Source organism: Nilaparvata lugens, chromosome 4, assembly GCF_014356525.2.
Source record: "Nilaparvata lugens isolate BPH chromosome 4, ASM1435652v1, whole genome shotgun sequence".
Taxonomy (NCBI): Eukaryota; Metazoa; Arthropoda; class Insecta; order Hemiptera; family Delphacidae; genus Nilaparvata; species Nilaparvata lugens.
The window spans coordinates 12,674,703-12,693,631 of NC_052507.1; the positions used below are offsets into that span (position 1 = coordinate 12,674,703).

General features: G+C 35.9%; 1 protein-coding gene across 1 annotated transcript in view; it reads right to left on the reverse strand.

Annotated features, from left to right (window-relative positions):
- LOC120350808 overlaps nucleotides 1-4,178 on the reverse strand; it is a 59,758-nt gene extending 55,580 nt beyond the window's left edge. The window contains exons 1-3 of the mRNA XM_039425680.1: nucleotides 3,456-4,178; nucleotides 2,375-2,620; nucleotides 1,680-1,782 (exon numbers count right to left, since the gene is read on the reverse strand). Coding sequence (XP_039281614.1) covers nucleotides 1,680-1,782; nucleotides 2,375-2,620; nucleotides 3,456-3,531 — 425 coding nt within the window. The 5' untranslated portion in view covers nucleotides 3,532-4,178. The remainder of the gene's footprint in view (nucleotides 1-1,679; nucleotides 1,783-2,374; nucleotides 2,621-3,455) is intronic.
- Nucleotides 4,179-18,929: the final 14,751 nt, after the last annotated feature.

Genomic DNA, 18,929 nt, shown 5'->3' on the forward strand with positions numbered 1-18,929 from the left:
CCAATATAACAAATTTGAAGAGCCATGTTAACACCCTGAATGAAAAGCAAACTGCTATTAGCTCTCAGGTGGACAGCTTAACTATACAATACAGCGACCTACATAGACGGTGTGATACTGCCGCTGAGCAAAGGAAGAGTGTTGATGCCGAGGTCCGAAAAAGATTTGAGCAGACGGATACCCGAATCACTCAGATGGAAACCCGCATAAGTCACTCTCGAGCCAATCTAGAACTGTCACCGCCCTCAGAGTCGTACAACACCACCACAATTTTTCAAAACCTAGGACATTTTGATGACACTCCGGCGTCTATGCCCCCAAAACCCTTCGTCGAACAACTGAGATCTGTTCAAGAACTTACCCCCACACCCTGGCCCATATGGAAATTCAAATTATTTACTCTGTTGTCTGGAGAACCATTACTTTTCCTTCACGGACGCGCCGCCGAATTTAATAGTTTATCCGAATTCATAGATGCTTTCCTAGAGCAATATTGGGGACAAGATCGACAGCGAGTTATATTATCTGATATCGTATCCTGCAAATATTCACCTCGAAATGGCCAAACATGCACCGCCTTCGTATCAAACATCAGATACCAAAATTCACAACTGGATACACCTTTTGCCGAGTTAGCACTCACTCAGATCATTATCCGGAAGCTGCCTTACCCCGTACAGATGGCACTAGCGACTAGTCATGTTAAGACCATCAAAGAATTGGAAAATCATCTCCATGAAATCCAAGCAGTACATCGCGAAGATTACAACTTCACTGTGCGACAAGAGCATCCGCATCAAGATCACCAACCCCAACAAAATACTTCTCCCTTTTCTAACGCACGTCGTCCCTTTAATTCTGCAAATAACCAGGATCGCAACACAAATTTTCAACAGCGATTAAATAAGGAAAACCAACCAGAAAATAGGAGGAATTTCCAGAACCACAACCAGCAGTCTGACACAAACAGGAGAAACGCGTACTACCATGACGGACGAGACCGTATAAACCAACACCGTAACCAATACTCCAACAACGCCGCGCATAGCCGGAACAACAACTATAACCGGATGGGAAATGCGAGCGCAAATCAGCATCAAACGACGCCCAACGAAAATCAGGGAAGAAAATCGGATATGGCTGAGAAAACACAAGGGTCATCAACGCCGCAGAAAATCTGACTATATGGAAATCACCCACCACAGTCGTCCATCGCCTGTCTACACACGGAGAGAAATGATAATCCATTAGCAGAGGAACAACCGCCAACTGAAAATATTGATCCGTCACTCCCGCCAGTCGAAATAGTCCAAGGCAAGAAACCGAAACTCAGAGGAGTCTACCGTCGTTGCCGCTCTATACGGTTTAAGCCTACTCAACCTGCAAAAATGAATGGAATGGAAAATCTAGACAACCCCACTGCTCCAGATACAGGAAAAGAACCTACATGCCTTACCACGCTATATAATAACATCAGAGAAACCTTGCTAGAAGAAGAAAACTCCAGCATCCAAGAAATACATGAACATTTTCAAACCTATATAACCATACAAATAGCCAGCCTACAATTCAAAGCTCTCATAGATACTGGATCACAAGTTAGCTTAATCCAGAATGATTCTTATTCCCGCCTGAAAAACATAACAGAAATAGCCACATTACCGTTAACCTCAACCTACCTATCAGGTGTCACACCAGGACGTCGTCTCCGAATATCTAAACAATGCCTCCTGGAGATCCAAGTCGAAGGAAAGTGCTTCCCATACTCCTTCCTGGTATTACCTGCAAATGGACCACACATTATTATTGGTGCTGATTTCTTAGCCCATTATAACTCAAACATAAATTTCAAAAATCTCGAACTACAGTTAACTGACAATAGCAACCGGACTAGTATCAATACTCAGATAGTATTAAAGGCCAATGCGGGAGACGTACGAGTAGTGAGATATCACATGGTTGAAGACTACATTCCTGAAAAAGAATACAAGGTGCAATACAGAGAAGGTGAAGAAAGTGAAATGATGAGTCATGATTCAGTGGATGACTACAGCTTGGAAAATGAAACACCAGATGATACTGACATTCTGATGGAAAAGTTACTGAATGAGATTGATAACAATTCTGAATGGGGGCTCGCAATCAAACAATCCATGAAAGAAATGTTCATAAAAAATCGTGCAGTATTTTCAGAACAGCCGGGATTGGCAAATCATTTTCAGTGTAAATTAGAGGTCAAACCACATGAGTCGTATTATAGAAAATCTTATCCCATCCCTTTTGCGCACCGTCAAGCAGCAGCTGCCGAAATAGATAGGATGGAAAGACTAGGCATTATCGAACCATCCACATCGCATTATAGTTTGCCTATTACCTGCGTTTCGAAGAAGGACGGCTCCACCCGACTCTGTCTCGACGCCCGCCAGCTGAACATGATTCTCGACGACGACCGTGAAGCTCCCGCCCAGATCGATCAGGTGTTGCAGACGTTCCATGGCAAGACCATATACTCCACCGTCGACCTCAGCGCCGGATATTGGCAGGTACAAGTGGCCGAAGAATCTCGAGATTACCTGTCCTTCCTCTTCAACGGCCGAAATCTCAGGTTCACCCGACTTGCCTTTGGGATCAGAAACGCAATGGCTATATTTATACGCTGCCTAAGACAATCAATTGGTGAAGACATTTCAGATTTTTGTGCTCTTTACGTTGATGATGCAATTATTTCATCACAGAGTGTGGCAGAGCATATTCAACACCTTGATGTAGTATTCGGTAGACTAATAAAATGTGGTATGAAGTTAAAATTATCAAAATGTGAATTTTTTGCCAAGAAAGTCAAATACCTCGGGCACATCATAACTGATAAAGGTATCATGCAGGACATTGATAAATTAGCAGCTATAAAAAACTTTCCATCTCCATCAAGTCGTAAACAGCTTCAACGTTTTATTGGTTTCCTACAATTCTATCGCCGCTTTAACAAACAGATGTCTCATTATACGGCACAACTGAGTCATGTTTTATCATCCTCTAAACCATGGATATGGGGGCTCAAGGAAGATGAAATTTTCAACCAGTTGAAGGATGCTTTTTTGAAGGCTGTTATATTGAATCATCCAAATCTCAACCAACCTTTTCATATAAATGTTGACGCATCGGATTACGCCTTAGGTGCGGAAATTTTTCAATATGATGAGAAAGGAGAAAAAGGAGTCATAGCATTTTTTAGCAAAACTATGAATGCAGCCCAGAAGAAGTACACAGTCACGGAAAAAGAACTACTAAGCATTGTCGAAGTATGCAAGAAATATAGAACGTTGTTGTTAGGCCAAAAGATTTTTGTTAACACAGACCATAAGGCCCTGACTTTCTTCAAAACAGCCAAGTTAACCAACAACCGACTGTCTAGATGGTTTCTGTTATTACAAGAATTTGATCTAGAACTCACTCACCTGCCAGGTAAACGAAATCAAACTGCTGATTTCTTGTCCAGAGAAGGAAGTGACACCTATGCAAATGAGACGACATTCCAATGCTATGTAGCCGAAGATCAACCAGTGCCGTTACCCTTCAATATATCGCCGCTCCTGCACACCGAACTCCTCACATCTGAAAAATTTAAAAACGCACAATCAACGGACAACAAAATCACAGATCTCATTCGCAAGTTATCCAACCCTCCAGTAAAAGAGCACCAGTACCTACAACGCTACACTGTGTTCAACGACCATTTGTTTTATAAGGCTAATAAAAACTCCGATTTTTGGCATCTAGTCATACCACACACCCTAGAAAAGGACGTAATTTTGGAAACACATGAACGAATTGGTCACTTTGGTATAAAGAAAACAATACATGCCCTGAAAACGTGTTGTTACTTCAAAGGATTGAACAAAAAGGTTACACAGTTAATAAGAGCCTGCGACATCTGTCAAAAAACAAAGCATAATCGTTTTCACATAGCAGGAGAAATGATACCTATTTTACCCTCACAACCACTTGAATTAATATCAGCTGACATCTATGGGCCACTACCTCAGTCTATACACCAAAAACGCTTTATTTTTGTCCTAACCTGCTTGTTCTCAAAATATACAATGTTCTTCCCTATTGGTAAAATCACTGGTGAAAAATTAGCCAGATGCATCACCGAAAGATGGACCAATGAAGTTGGTAAACCACAGCGCATATTGTCAGACAATGCAACCTATTTTTGCAGTGCCAAGTGGAAACAAATTTTAGAACAAGCCGGCATTAAAACGTCAAGAGTCTCGGCGTACACTCCCAGTGCAAACCCAGTGGAAAGAAAAATGAAAGAAATTTCAAGATTTATGAGGGCATATAGCAGTCACCGTCATCAACAATGGGTCAAATATGTACCGTTCCTAGAACACTGCATTAATAACTGTGTAAGTGACAGTACCGGGTACACTCCCCACGAAATTATATTTGGCACAAGAAACGAATCATTTATTCAGAGCCTAATCAAGTTTCCAAATCCGGATAAACCTAACCCAAACTTATACCAACTGGTTCGCAATAGGTTAGACAAATCCGCAAAACAAAGGAAAAAATACCATGACAAGGCTACAAAGAAATTCAAATATGAAGTCGGAGATGAAGTACTGGTAAAAGCACATAAATCTTCAGATGCCCTGGGCAAGTTAACTAAAAAATTCTTCCATCTTTACACAGGACCGCATCGAGTGACCGACGTTTCACAGCACAACACCGTCAAGATTCAAGATTCCGAGAACGCCAATAATCACTGGTGGGAAAACGTAATAAATGTAAAACCCTACCGAAGAGCCTAACCAATAACAAATTTCAACTCATCTAATAAACAACAATTCACTTCAAAGGGAAGAATTGAAATCAACTTTAAATCAAGAAATAAAACTGAAAACAACTTCAAGAATTTACCAACCTGATCAAGCCATCCACCTCGTGTCAGAGTCATCACCGAAACAATCGCCTGGTATCATATGCACAACTGAAAAATAGAAACAAGAATTATAGTATCCACGGAAAATAATTATAAATTAGAAATAACATGAAATTAGCAGTGAATAGGAGGAAAGAAAATAAACAAAGTTTATTTGAAAAAATGTGTAAATCTAACCTTGAAATACAGAATCAATAGAAAAATCTATTCAGAACCAAAGCCTGTTCGATAATTTTCTTCGTCCCACCAACCAATGTGTACGAAATCCTAGAGTCAATGTTAATAGAATCAAAGCAATATCGTTAGTTAATTATTGTAACCCATTATTTAATGTGGAATTATAAGTAAAAAACACAAACAAAAAAAATATATATTTATGTTAATTTGCACGAAATGCGCATGTTCTGTGTTATATGAATGTATCTCTAAAAAACTCCAAAGAAAATGAAATTCTTACCTTCAAATGTGAAATTTATTACTGTTGCATCAAAAGATCATGAATTGAAATTCAAATTGATAAATATAATCTTAAGGACTTAATATTTGTAACCAACATTGATAAAAATCAAGAAAGCCATTTCAAGTGTAACCCTGTTTGTACGCAACGTACTAAGCGCAAATAAGAAATTGCTCGAGTCAAACGGTAGACGATTGTCAAGTCACCGAAGTAAAATCACACTCTCACCCAATTTATGTAAAAGCCAAACCAAAGAGTCGAAACCTGTAATAACTATGAAAAAATGATGAAAGTCTATATTTGTTGCAAATACTGTTCAAATCTTAAGAAGTAATATGTGAAATCTTGTATATTTGTTATAGTTATGGGTCTGCTCATAAGCCACCCGTGAATGGAAGTTGTGGAGTTGTTTTAATGAAGGATCCAAAGAGACCTCATTAATTATTGTATTTCGATTGTATCCAATGGAAGGAACAATCAATTATTTATTTTCTCGTAGCCAAAAGTGCACGATATATTGTTTTTAGTGTTAAGTGTTGAGTTTTCGTAGAAGTAAGGAGATGAAATAGTGTATTCATCACAATATCGGATTTTTCAAATAGTCATTGTTTCGACTCGTCTCCCAATTACCTATTTAAAATATCCTGGGGGCTTTTGTGTGATGAATCTTTCAAATAGATCTCATGAAAAGAGAGAAAAATTGTGATTACCTTTTAAAATGAAAGAATTTGCTAAAGGAATAGTTAGCGACCGAGCGATAAAGCTTACTTATCAATAACTGTATATTAGATAAGAGTACCGTTCTGTACTGAATATTTTTCTAGGAAAATTATTCAATAAAATTATAATTATTTTGCGAATAAAGCACAAATTATTTATGAATCGCTCACTGATTTTGAGGTTACACTTTGTTTACTATCGATCAGATGTTTTTAAAACAGTTCGAACGCAGCTGACTGATTCAAAGCATTGTCAAATGTCATGCCGGTTTTCATGCAAGGTAAAATATCATTCCTAAAAATTATAAAACTATCAATAAAGGATCAAGAATTTCAAATAAAAAATAAAATGTATGTATTATTGTTGAAATTATTTATTATTTAAGAAATTATATTATATGTCAGGTCTTATTGTAACTAAATAGGTCATAGCATGAAATTATATTATTGATAAAATGGCAGAAATTAATTATAATAATCTCAAACCTAATAAAAATTGTACAAGAATATTAATTTATTAATAATTTAATTCAACTGAACCACATGGTAATTAAATCTCTATGGCAGGTCTAAGCCAATCACAGTGCATAGAAATAGCACCAAGACGGTGATCGTTTGAAAGCAACACATGTTAATCTATTATCAGACACCAACCCTGCCTTATCAGTTACACTAGCACGTGTACATTGTATGAGAGGAACTATGTCTAGAAGATTAAGCAGTTTTAAGAATTACATAAATTAAATTATTATTGTAATTAAAGGAATTGTATTCTACTACTTGCCACTGACGTCATGTTTACGTCACAAGCGTTCTACCAATGGCAAATTTTTATGCAAATTATTACATTGAGATTCTGAGAAGCAAGGTCTAGCCTAAAAGCTTAGAGAAAAGAGCAGCACTTCCCTTTTGAAATCCTCACCGTGCAGATCTCTTTTTATAGTTACCAAAGACCTATTTGTGAAAATTTCTTGTTCGATTTTAAATGTTCTATTTGTGAGCCGATATTTTAGGCCAATTTATTTGTTATTCGTAAATTTCTGTTCTCATCAATCGATAAATTTAAAAGCTTAAAGTAAATTATCCCTTAATTAATTCGGTGAAGGAGATATTTAAATTAAAATTCCCCACGTGCTGAAACCGAAGCCTGGATTGCCGCCGATCAAACGATTTTTTGATCTAAAGAAGAAAACCACGACGACCAAGGAATTTCACGTGAGTTATAAGTCATAAGGGGCCCCAATCTACGCTTCGAAAATATTTCAGTGCAGAAAAACATAAATTTTTCTTCGTTAAATTATTGGCCACGCCGACAAGCGCTTTAGCATTTAAGAGTCTAGAATTTATTCATATTTAATTTATAAGAATTTGTAGTTGATTAACTATCCTCCGCTGCCTGAACCACGACCCCGAGCATTTTTAAAAATATTTTATAATTCATTTTTTCACTATTTTTTCAAAACTGTTCAATTTTATCAATTGTAAAATTCTGTCGAATCACGCATGGTATCATGCAAGCACAAGAAATTTTTAACTATTCTGTTAATGCTAAATTATTATCAACCTGTAAATCAAATTCTGAATCTGCACTGTATGATTACATATTTTATTGTAATATATTTCAGTTTTGTTAATTCGCTTTCTGAGTTCGATTATTTCTTAAGCCTGTCAATTATTGTGTCTGATACGTTCTATATCATCAAGAACCGATCGAATACGATCATTGGAATAATTGAATTAAGCTGGATATTGGAACAGGTCTAAGTGGATGTAGCGAGTGGGGTCAGATCGAGATATTTATTCTTTGTCCTTACCTGCTCATATATCAGCTTTTATCTGTTACCTACCTCGACTTAGGAGCGAATGCATCAATTGTACAGCAGAGGCAGCCATAGATCATATAAATTCCTACAATAGAGCTTAAAACCCGACAAGACTCTGTTCTCGAAGTATATTCTGAACGATATTTGGTTCAAATACCGTATTTTAATCCTTCAGAACTTATTAGAGACGCAGTCCCGTAAATTATCTACATCGGGATTTTTGCTCGACCTGTATGATTTTGTATGCTCATTCTTCACAGGTAATAATTTTAAGGTATCCGTATTCAGTGTTTAGCGATCGCTACACTACTTATAAAAATTTCATCACAATACAATTTGTACTTATAAAAATTTCATCACAATACAATTTGTCATTAGAAGAATCAAGGGTGAGCGAGCGTTTAGGCCTCCCGCGATTCCGACAATTGTATTGAATCTTGTAGTGAATCAATCAGTCTGGTGTACACTCAGCGTCCACACACGCAATTACAAAATTTATAGCCGCTACACCATTGACTCAGTACAAGATTCACTCTACATGTGTGAAGCCTTCAAATCATCACCCCGACAACCTTGAGAAAGGCACCGCACCGATCGTGTGTTGACACAGGCGACCCATATAAGCCCACTATACGGACCTAAACGGAAGCTGCTCGCCTTCCCAATACACTGCTAATACACGACGACCACATTAATCCTAATCTTTCGCAGTTGGCAAACAAAGTTTGCTCTATGCTATGCCAGAAGATAAGTTATCGGCCGACCTATTTGTCCTTGTTTGAGGGGTGAGAGAGAAAGAGAATATGTAAGGGAGGGAGTGAGACTGAGTGAGAGAGAACGACAGTGATTCAGAGTAAGAGAATGAGTGAGAGAGAGAGAGAGAGAGTGAGAGTGAGAAAGGAAGTGTGAGAGAGAGGAGAGAGAGTGACAGTGAGAAAGAGAGTGTGATAGCCAGTGAGATAGAATGAGAGATTGAATAAGTGTGGGAGATAAGAATAGAGAGAAGAGAGAGAGAGAGAGAGAGAGAGAGTGAGAGTGAGAAAGGAAGTGTGAGAGAGAGGAGAGAGAGTGACAGTGAGAAAGAGAGTGTGATAGCCAGTGAGATAGAATGAGAGAGAGTGAGTGAGAGAGAGTGAGAGTGAGAAAGGAAGTGTGAGAGAGAGGAGAGAGAGTGACAGTGAGAAAGAGAGTGTGATAGCCAGTGAGATAGAATGAGAGAGAATGAGTGAGAGAGAGAGGGGTGAGTGAGAAAGGAAGTGTGAGAGAGAGGAGAAAGAGTGACAGTGAGAAAGAGAGTGTGATAGCCAGTGAGATAGAATGAGAGAGAGTGAGTGAGAGAGAGTGAGAGTGAGAGTGAGAAAGGAAGTGTGAGAGAGGAGAGAGAGTGACAGTGAGAAAGAGAGTGTGATAGCCAGTGAGATAGAATGAGAGATTGAATAAGTGTGGGAGATAAGAATAGAGAGAAGATTGATTGATTGAGTACTTTATTTATGTAGATTACAATATATACTGGCTTATACACTTATATACAATAGCTTACAATACAGCAAAATTATAGATGAATTTACATAATATAGACTAAGAAAATAATTATTGAACTTTATATGATATGAAAAAGCAATTTGTAATAATAACTATAGATAATTATTATATTGTTATGCATCTACATAAATTGGCGGAGCTTTGGACATATCAATGTCCATTCTTCGGAAAGAATATTAAAAATATCCTTCCCACTAACTCTCTACCAAATCACTCTCACTCTCTCTCTACCACTCACTCTGGAGAGAGTGAGTGGTAGAGAGAGAGTGAGAGTGAGAAAGGAAGTGTGAGAGAGAGGAGAGAGAGTGACAGTGAGAAAGAGAGTGTGATAGCCAGTGAGATAGAATGGGAGAGATTGAATAAGTGTGGGAGATAAGAATAGAGAGAAGAGAGAGAGAGAGAGAGAGAGAGAGAGAGAGAGAGAGAGAGAGAGAGAGAGAGAGAGAGAGAGAGAGAGAGAGAGAGAGAGAGAGAGAGAGAGAGAGAGAGTGAGAGTGAGAAAGGAAGTGTGAGAGAGAGGAGAGAGAGTGACAGTGAGAAAGAGAGTGTGATAGCCAGTGAGATAGAATGAGAGATTGAATAAGTGTGGGAGATAAGAATAGAGAGAAGAGAGAGAGAGAGAGAGAGAGAGAGTGAGAGTGAGAAAGGAAGTGTGAGAGAGGAGAGAGAGTGACAGTGAGAAAGAGAGTGTGATAGCCAGTGAGATAGAATGAGAGATTGAATAAGTGTGGGAGATAAGAATAGAGAGAAGATTGATTGATTGAGTACTTTATTTATGTAGATTACAATACTGGCTTATACACTTATATACAATAGCTTACAATACAGCAAAATTATAGATGAATTTACATAATATAGACTAAGAAAATAATTATTGAACTTTATATGATATGAAAAAGCAATTTGTAATAATAACTATAGATAATTATTATATTGTTATGCATCTACATAAATTGGCGGAGCTTTGGACATATCAATGTCCATTCTTCGGAAAGAATATTAAAAATATCCTTCCCACTAACTCTCTACCAAATCACTCTCACTCTCTCTCTACCACTCACTCTGGAGAGAGTGAGTGGTAGAGAGAGAGTGAGAGTGAGAAAGGAAGTGTGAGAGAGAGGAGAGAGAGTGACAGTGAGAAAGAGAGTGTGATAGCCAGTGAGATAGAATGGGAGAGATTGAATAAGTGTGAGAGATAAGAATAGAGAGAAGAGAGAGAAGAGGGAGAATAGAATAGAATAGAATAGAATAGCTGCCTTTATTTTCACCTAGAGAGAGAAGAGAGAGAGAGAGAGAGAGTGAGTGTGTGCTTGGGGATGAGGTACATCCATCAAGAAATGACCATGAATGGAAGTGATAGGGAACTATCACCTGAGTAAATAAAGCTAACCTTTACGCGAGGGAAGATTTTGACAAGGGGAGGTGTCATGTGAGTGAGGGGACGGATTGGAGAGTCAAGATGGGCGAGTCAATTGGGTGATGAGTCATTGGTTGTTGAGGCTGTGGTTTGACTGTAGTTTATTCAGGTCTTATTATTTATTATTTATTAATTATAACTAGGCTATTATTTATCAGTGAAAATTATTTATTTATTAGTGAAATGAAAAATTGATCAGAGCATGTGATATTACAATAATTCAATAATTTCTCAGATATTTCATGAATCAAACAGAATTGTGCCCTTTTTTCAAATATCTCAAGAACCTTTGAAGGAATTAAATTGGGACTGGTTGCATTGAACTCAGAATTGAATTGTACTCAAGATTTGACCGTTTTAGAACAAATTGATGCCACAATGAAACTATTTAGTCAATGGTTATTGAGATATTTCAGTAATTCCTGAGATATTTCATGAATTGTACTGAATTGTGCACAATTCTTGCAAACATTATCTCAATAGCCATTAAAGATATGAACTTGTGACCGGTTGCATTGGACACCAAATTCAATTGCACATGAGATATGACAATGAGAGAACTCATAGATCAGAAAAAATATACTAAACTGTAAAATATACAAATATATACTAGTAAAATAGAACTAGTCGTTCTGTGAATAGTAGACCTCACGCAATATTCTCATCCACAAGTACCTGATTGAAACTATAGACCTTATGGAAATACAGCAATAGACTGGCTTCTCAACACATCTGTGTAATCACTTGTCAACTGATTTATGATGAATAACTCTATAGTCTGATTTTTACTCTAATATTGGCGTATGAAGGAGGCTCCTTTCCCTTTTATTATCCTTGAAATGCCAAATTTCCAAAACCCTTGTATATACGACGACGCGCAATCAAAAAAGGAACATACCTGTCAAATTTCATGAAAATCTATTACCGCGTTTCACCGTGAATGCGCAACATATAAATATTTAAACATTTTAACTTATAAACATTTAAACATTAAGAGAAATGCCAAACCTTCGACTTGAATCTTAGACCTCACTTCGCTCGGTCAACTATTTATATACTAGTACTAGTTTACTAATACTAGTTTTATATTTAAATTGGTTGGTACTGTACTATACGTACTATAGCTTTTGTATTTGGAGTTACGTTCTAACTCACCGTTTAATCATGTCCTATTAATGTCTTTGGAAATGTATTATGCACGGTTTTGCCCTTCTATAATACCGTGGAGTAGCCCAACTGAACATACAATATTAATGCAACAAATTAATATGATCGATATAAGCACCAAGCACATTATGTTATCACCCAGTACAGTGTAGCATAAATAGATCTATTCAACTGTGATGAATACTCAATTGATCATACTGTGACTCAGACCAAGCAGAGCCTATGTAGTCATGTTGTATACAGTCGCCATGTTGTGAAACTTGTACTTATATTGTCAACACAATATAATCACAGACTTCTATAATAAGATACATACTCTATACAATAGTCATGTAGAACTCTCATGAGAACTCAATTTATATTATTCATTATTATTATTATTATTATTATTATTATTATTATTATTATTCTAATTTTCACAAGAAAGCACTGATTGTGAGAGAAAAACTAAGGATACTCCTTGTACTATTTCTCTCCCAAATTTTGATAATATTATTTTTAAATTCCGAAAAGAGGTTATGATTAATGAGGTTATATTCGTTTGACTCCTATAATCATTTATACAATAATCAGGTTGTCTAATCATGTATATATTAAGTATATGTAATATAATGAGTATTCATGATAATGATATAATTTACATAGAATACAGAATACAAAACACAAATATAGAGTAAAAAACACTACTGAGGAGCTTGATTTTTTTTATCAGTGGTATTTTGGCATTTGAGCTGCCTTTACCAATCTTGAAAACTGATGTAGTCCTCAGGATTGATAAAGAATCAGGGAAATATCTCTCTGGAAGAATTTGGAAATATTTCTTGGACATTTAGAAGGTTTATCAGTATTACCGTTTTATAATTATTGTGTTTTCGTTTCCATTATATTATTATCATAAATCTTCAAAGTGACTACTATGTGCTAAATATTTATGTATATACAATAGTAAATGTTGAGCAGGATGTATTGTCACAAAACAATTCAGTTATAGAATTGTCAAGCGAGCAGTATATATCTACTATGAATATATTTTGGACTATAATTTTATAAAAATTGTACACGTGAAATTCTAACCTTATCTTGGACTTAGTCACCCATAAATTTGGAAGAAAAATAGCACAAGGACTACCTTATTATTTTATCTACCAATGTTATTACATTAGAGTCATTTACATTGTAAATAAATAAAATAAATAAATATAGTTATAGACTACAATAGTCGATGCCGAGAAGAACATCGTTATCAAACCATCTAATACAAACCATCTTTTTTTCAATTTGATGACCACATAGGATCACTGTAGTCTCTGGTTAGTCCTCTTTCTTCGTTTATTCGCTTCAATTCTCTTCCTTTCTTCCCAGTATCTTTTCATTCTGTCAGATATTTCTTTTCTCAATATTCATCTGAACAAACCTGTTGCCCTCTCCTAATTGTTTTTATAGATAAGATCCTCTTTCTGTCAGTGATGGTTATTTTTCCTATAGATTTTTGTGCGATTTTTGACATCGTCAATAGTTAAATTTAGCTCTGATATGTATTTTTTTCCACAAGCCAAGGAATTTTGGCTCTGTCTGTTTTCGCACTCATGAATTTTTCAATAAGTCTTCTTAACAATCGATCCGCTGGGGTTCTGAGAATATGTCCAAAGGAAGAAATTCTCTTTTTGCGCATTGCCTCAGTTATTGGTTCGATTTCTCTATAAATCTCTTGGAAGGAGTCTGAACTAGTTGTCAACTACATGTTTTTTGTTTATACAGGTTCTAAGAATCCGTCTTTCTTCTTATAGTTTCTTTAATTCCATTTCCATCAATATTGAAAAGTGTTTCACTGCAATACATTGCTTGTGATCTTAGAACTGCCTTGTAGTGTTTCAGTTTTGTATGAATGGAAAGACTTTTTCTCTTATAAGTGTCTCTAGTTACATGCTGTCCCTTGGAAAGCTTTGAAATTCTGTCCTTCCATGAGGCCTTCTCACTAAGATTATATGTGAGGGTCTCTCTAGATATCTAAAACTGTCCACAATATCAATAAGAGTTCCGTTAATATTAATTTTATTTATACACAAAGGATCAGTTATCATGAAGTTCGTTTATTCGTAAGAAATCTTCAGTCCAATTTTTCCTGCTATTTCTTCCAAAGATGTTATTTGTTACAAACCATCTTTATAATATACATATATAGTTTCAATCAATATAGTAATATATAAGTCAGTACTGAGAAGTATATAGGCCTAGTTACAAATGATATAGTGCTACAATAGTCATGCAGTCTATACATATATTTGGACAATACCTAGAAGTTTATAGTTACAAATAATATAGTGATACAACAGTCATGTAGACGATGCATATATATATATATATATATATATATATATATAATATATATATATATATGGTCTATGTATTGTGTAGGGGTGTAGGTGATACAGTAATCAAAGCAGCACCGTTGTATATCTCGAGTGAATGTTATCAATATTTCGGATGTGCGAATAAACACAATATCCTAAATGGCTCAGGTTAGAATAGAATGGTCCGTTGCCAGGCTATTCAAGGGGTTTGGAGCACTGCATGGATCAGGGGTTTCTGATATTGATTCAGTTCAACTGGTCATATTGCCGACCGTTTTAGAGGGTTCTGTTGGGTTTAGGGGGGTTCCGAGGGATGGGAGGGTTCTCTTGTCGAATAGGCACATTTCCTTTTCCGTTACAGTAGTAATACGCTATCCTGGAACAAGCTATAGTTATAAGCACTGATAGAATTGTAATAAGCTACAGTTATACCCTATACGCTAGCAATCACAGTATAGTAATACCCTATACTCCAGCAGTGATAGAATTGTAATAAGCTACAGTTATACCCTATACGCAAGCAATCACAGTATAGTAATACCACATACTCCAGCACTGATAGAATAGCAACAATATACAGTTATACCTTATAAACCGGCAGTGATAGTGATAGAATTGGACCAACAAGGGCGTAATATCCAGTAGTTCATGGTATGAGATGACCATTTTCATGGTCGAATCGTATTATATACATCTCACTCAACTGTTAACTGTTCATAGTGACAATGGTGTAGCAGACTGGATGATAGTAATAATCTGATCATATTGGGACTCAATGGAACAGATATAAGTGGTATTACTTGTGATTACTAATAGAATAGTCTCAATATAACGCGTATATGTACTAATATAGTGGGTAGTACAAGATCCAGAAATTTCTCTCTTGACATCAGTAGAACAGAAAAACTGTTTCAGACCAGACATGATATGACAATTCGACATTCAGGCCAGTGAATATAAATGGTACTATAATACAGAACAATAATAATTATTGAGAATAAATTCAGACAGTAAGTTTAACCATAGAGAAACAAGGTTTCTATAGAGAAACCAAAGAGAAATAGAGTTTGCTATTCTAAAATTGAAACTTAGAAATTCATTAAACATAATCCACTTCAAAAACAGCTTTCACAAGAGAAAGTAACTTTAGACATAATTATTACTCATATTATTTATCCTAATATGGATGTATATTATATTATATCCTATGTGTGGATGTCTTGAGGGATGAGGGAAGAAAATTACACATCATAGAATTATTGACCGAGCGAAGTGAGGTCTTATGAATTATTCATCATAAATCAGCTGTCTAGTGGACTATAATACTACCCGTTCAAAAGCATCGAACATTTTGAAAATGTATCAAAGTCAAAGTCAAGTCAAAGTCAATATACTTTATTGCAGCAGCTAATTGAGAACATCAATTGCATTACAAATGTCAATGATAGATTGAATCATAATTATTACAATCAGGAAGTCATTACAATAAATTATAAACATAAATTATAAACACAATTATCTCTCCATTAACGTTAGTAGAGAGTTGACTATAATACTACCCGTTCAAAAACATCGAGCATCTTGAAAATTGTATCTTTCCATCAACGTTGTAGACAGTTGCAGCCAGACCTTATAACAGCGCTCACACTCACATTCCGGGATGACACGTCACGGTACGATATAGGACAGAAAGCTCTATGTTTATTTAGGATTTTTTCTAGACATTTTTAATTGATAAATTATTTATTAATTTTTGAGAAAACATAACAACAGGTCAATGTAACTCACTGAGCGCGAGGTCCACTGTTCACTGAACTACTAGTTACGAAATAAAAATTTCCTTTAATCAACTGAAATCAATAGATTTCTTCCAGGGGGTGCTCCTAGAGGCAGTGTTTTTTCTTTGACGTCTCCTCCTAGCACTATTGTATTTTCTGTGTTTATTATTGATTGTGACGATTCAATGTTGTGAAGCTTGTATTTTATATGCAACTACTTGAATAAAATAACATTTGATTGATTAATTGATCGATATACAGTACGTTATCCCTTCTAATAATTGTTTCACATGACATTCCAAGTCCCAATCCATTCACAGAAAACCTCCTACGTTGTCATACGCTGGAAATCAGTTCCCGTTCCGGATTCCGGTGACCAGAACACACATGCCTGTTGTACTGCAATGCCCTATATATTATGAAAAAACTCTGGAGTACCAGACTCTCAACAAGGACGAGGTTGAACCACTTGTTGATTGAACCCTTCTTAACCATACTCCTTTTCCCTTCAAGCTCTTCCTATTGTCCCTTTATCGGCCGCAATCCCTGTCTTCCCTTTCTTCTTCAACCCTTTTTTGTCCGTCTATCCCTTTCCTGCTCGCCAATCTGTTTTTATTCTTTGATCCTGTGCGGTTTTCTGTTTTTACCACGTACTTGGATCAATGCGGGAGGCTTTTATTCAGGTTTTGCTTGGGAAGATGGCATCCCATTTATGTAGAATCTATTCCAGATGTTGGGTCTAGTTCTATTGTGGAATAGTGGAGTGTGCGGTGGGTTATCGAGAATTTTGGTAAGGGATTTATGAATACTTGACTACTTTTTTACGTTCGGTCTTGAAAATATGAGATAAGTTTATTAAACTCCCTCACTAAATTCCAAAAAATCTGGACTCCCCTGAGTCCAAAAAAGTGGTTTTTGGGTATTGGTCTGTATGAGTGTATGTGCATCTGTGTACACGATATCTCATCTCCCAATCAACGGAATGACTTTAAATTTGGAACTTAAGGTCCTTACAATATAAGGATCCGACACGAACAATTTCGATTTAATGCAATTCAAGATGGCGGATAAAATGGTGAAAATGTTGTCAAAAACAGGGTATTTTGCAATTTTCTCGAAAACGGCTCCAACGATTTTGATCAAATTTATACCTAGAATAGTCATTGATAAGCTCTATCAACTGCCACTAGCCCCATATCTGTAAAAATCTCAGGAGCTCCGCCCCATCTATGCAAAGTTAGATTTTAGATTCCCAATTGTCAGGCTTTAGATACAATTTAAACAAAAAATTCCAAGTGGAAAATATTGAGCATGTAAATCTCTTCAATTAATGTACAGTAACATATTCACCTAAAATTGAAAATAAGCTCGAAATTCGAGAAAATGTTATTATTTCAATTACAAACTGTTGGCAACTATTGATTCTATTAAATCATTCACTATGAAGAGATAGCAAACTTCGTGTGTCTCCAGCCTTATTGTCCTGTCACCAGATGTCTCAGATCTTAGAATTGTAGATTTGATATGCGCGGGAACACTGGCGTCAGTTGATCAATTTTCATAATGGCGAGGAAAGTTGTGTGAGTGCGCCACACCAGATTTTTTATACAGGGTGATTCTTAATTATGGTAAAATAATTTAATACGTGATAGTAGAGGTGAAAATAAGAAAAAAGTTCCAATAAACATATATCCATAAACGCTTCATTAGCGAGCTATACAGAGTGAAAGATTTCGCCCGGAATTCAGTTCCTCTGGTGAAATACACCGATGCTGAATTGTTTGGGGACTAGTTTTTGAAAAACTTATGCTGGATTCATATTTAAAATTATCTGAAAAATTGAATAAAACTAGTCTGGAAGCTGTAGTGTGAGTAGTTTTTGAGAAAAAAGTTGAAATATGCAAAAAATCTAACTAGAAAAACACAGACTTATACGTTTGATGCCCAATAACTTTCTTTAATGTGGAGTAAACAATTAATTTTTCGCAATAAAAATTGTAGAGAATTTAATTCTGAAAAGAATTATGTAAAATGTGTAAACTAAATTCAAATAAAATTTGAATAAAATGTATTCTTATGTAGTACATTACACCACAAAAATTTGCTGTTTTATGAGGAGAGAACTAATAAGTCATAGGTTGTAGCTGATTGCAAATAATACATGGATTTTAATAACAGCTGATTTATGTTGTTTTGAATAAGAAAATATTTGAAAGAAATTATTACCTGAAAATTATTTTCAGAAATATTTTAGCTCACTGTTGAACAAAACAACAAACTGTGAGTTAGGCCTAATACTGTAACCGTGCTGTGTTTTTTGTTTAATCTATTAACCAGACCTTTGTAACCATTCCACTTTGCTTTTGTGTTATGTGTTAACTTTTTAAAAAATGGCAGGTAATTTTAGACATTATACATACTCCGAATTAGCTGACATGCATTTAATGTATGGAATGGGACACTATACTGTAATAGAAGCAAGACGTTTGTATCAAGAGAACTTTCCTAACCGAGTATGTCCAAGTTCAAGGTTTTTTGACACTATTCATCAACATCTGTCTGAAACAGGTTCTTTGATATTCAAAGAGCACATTTATGCAGGCAGACCCCGATCCACTATGACTGTTGATTTAGACACTATGACTGATTTCTATAGATTCAAGATAAAGTAAGTCCTCTGCAGTTGATTGTTTGAATATAGCCAGAGCTGAAAGAGTGTGATTCCAG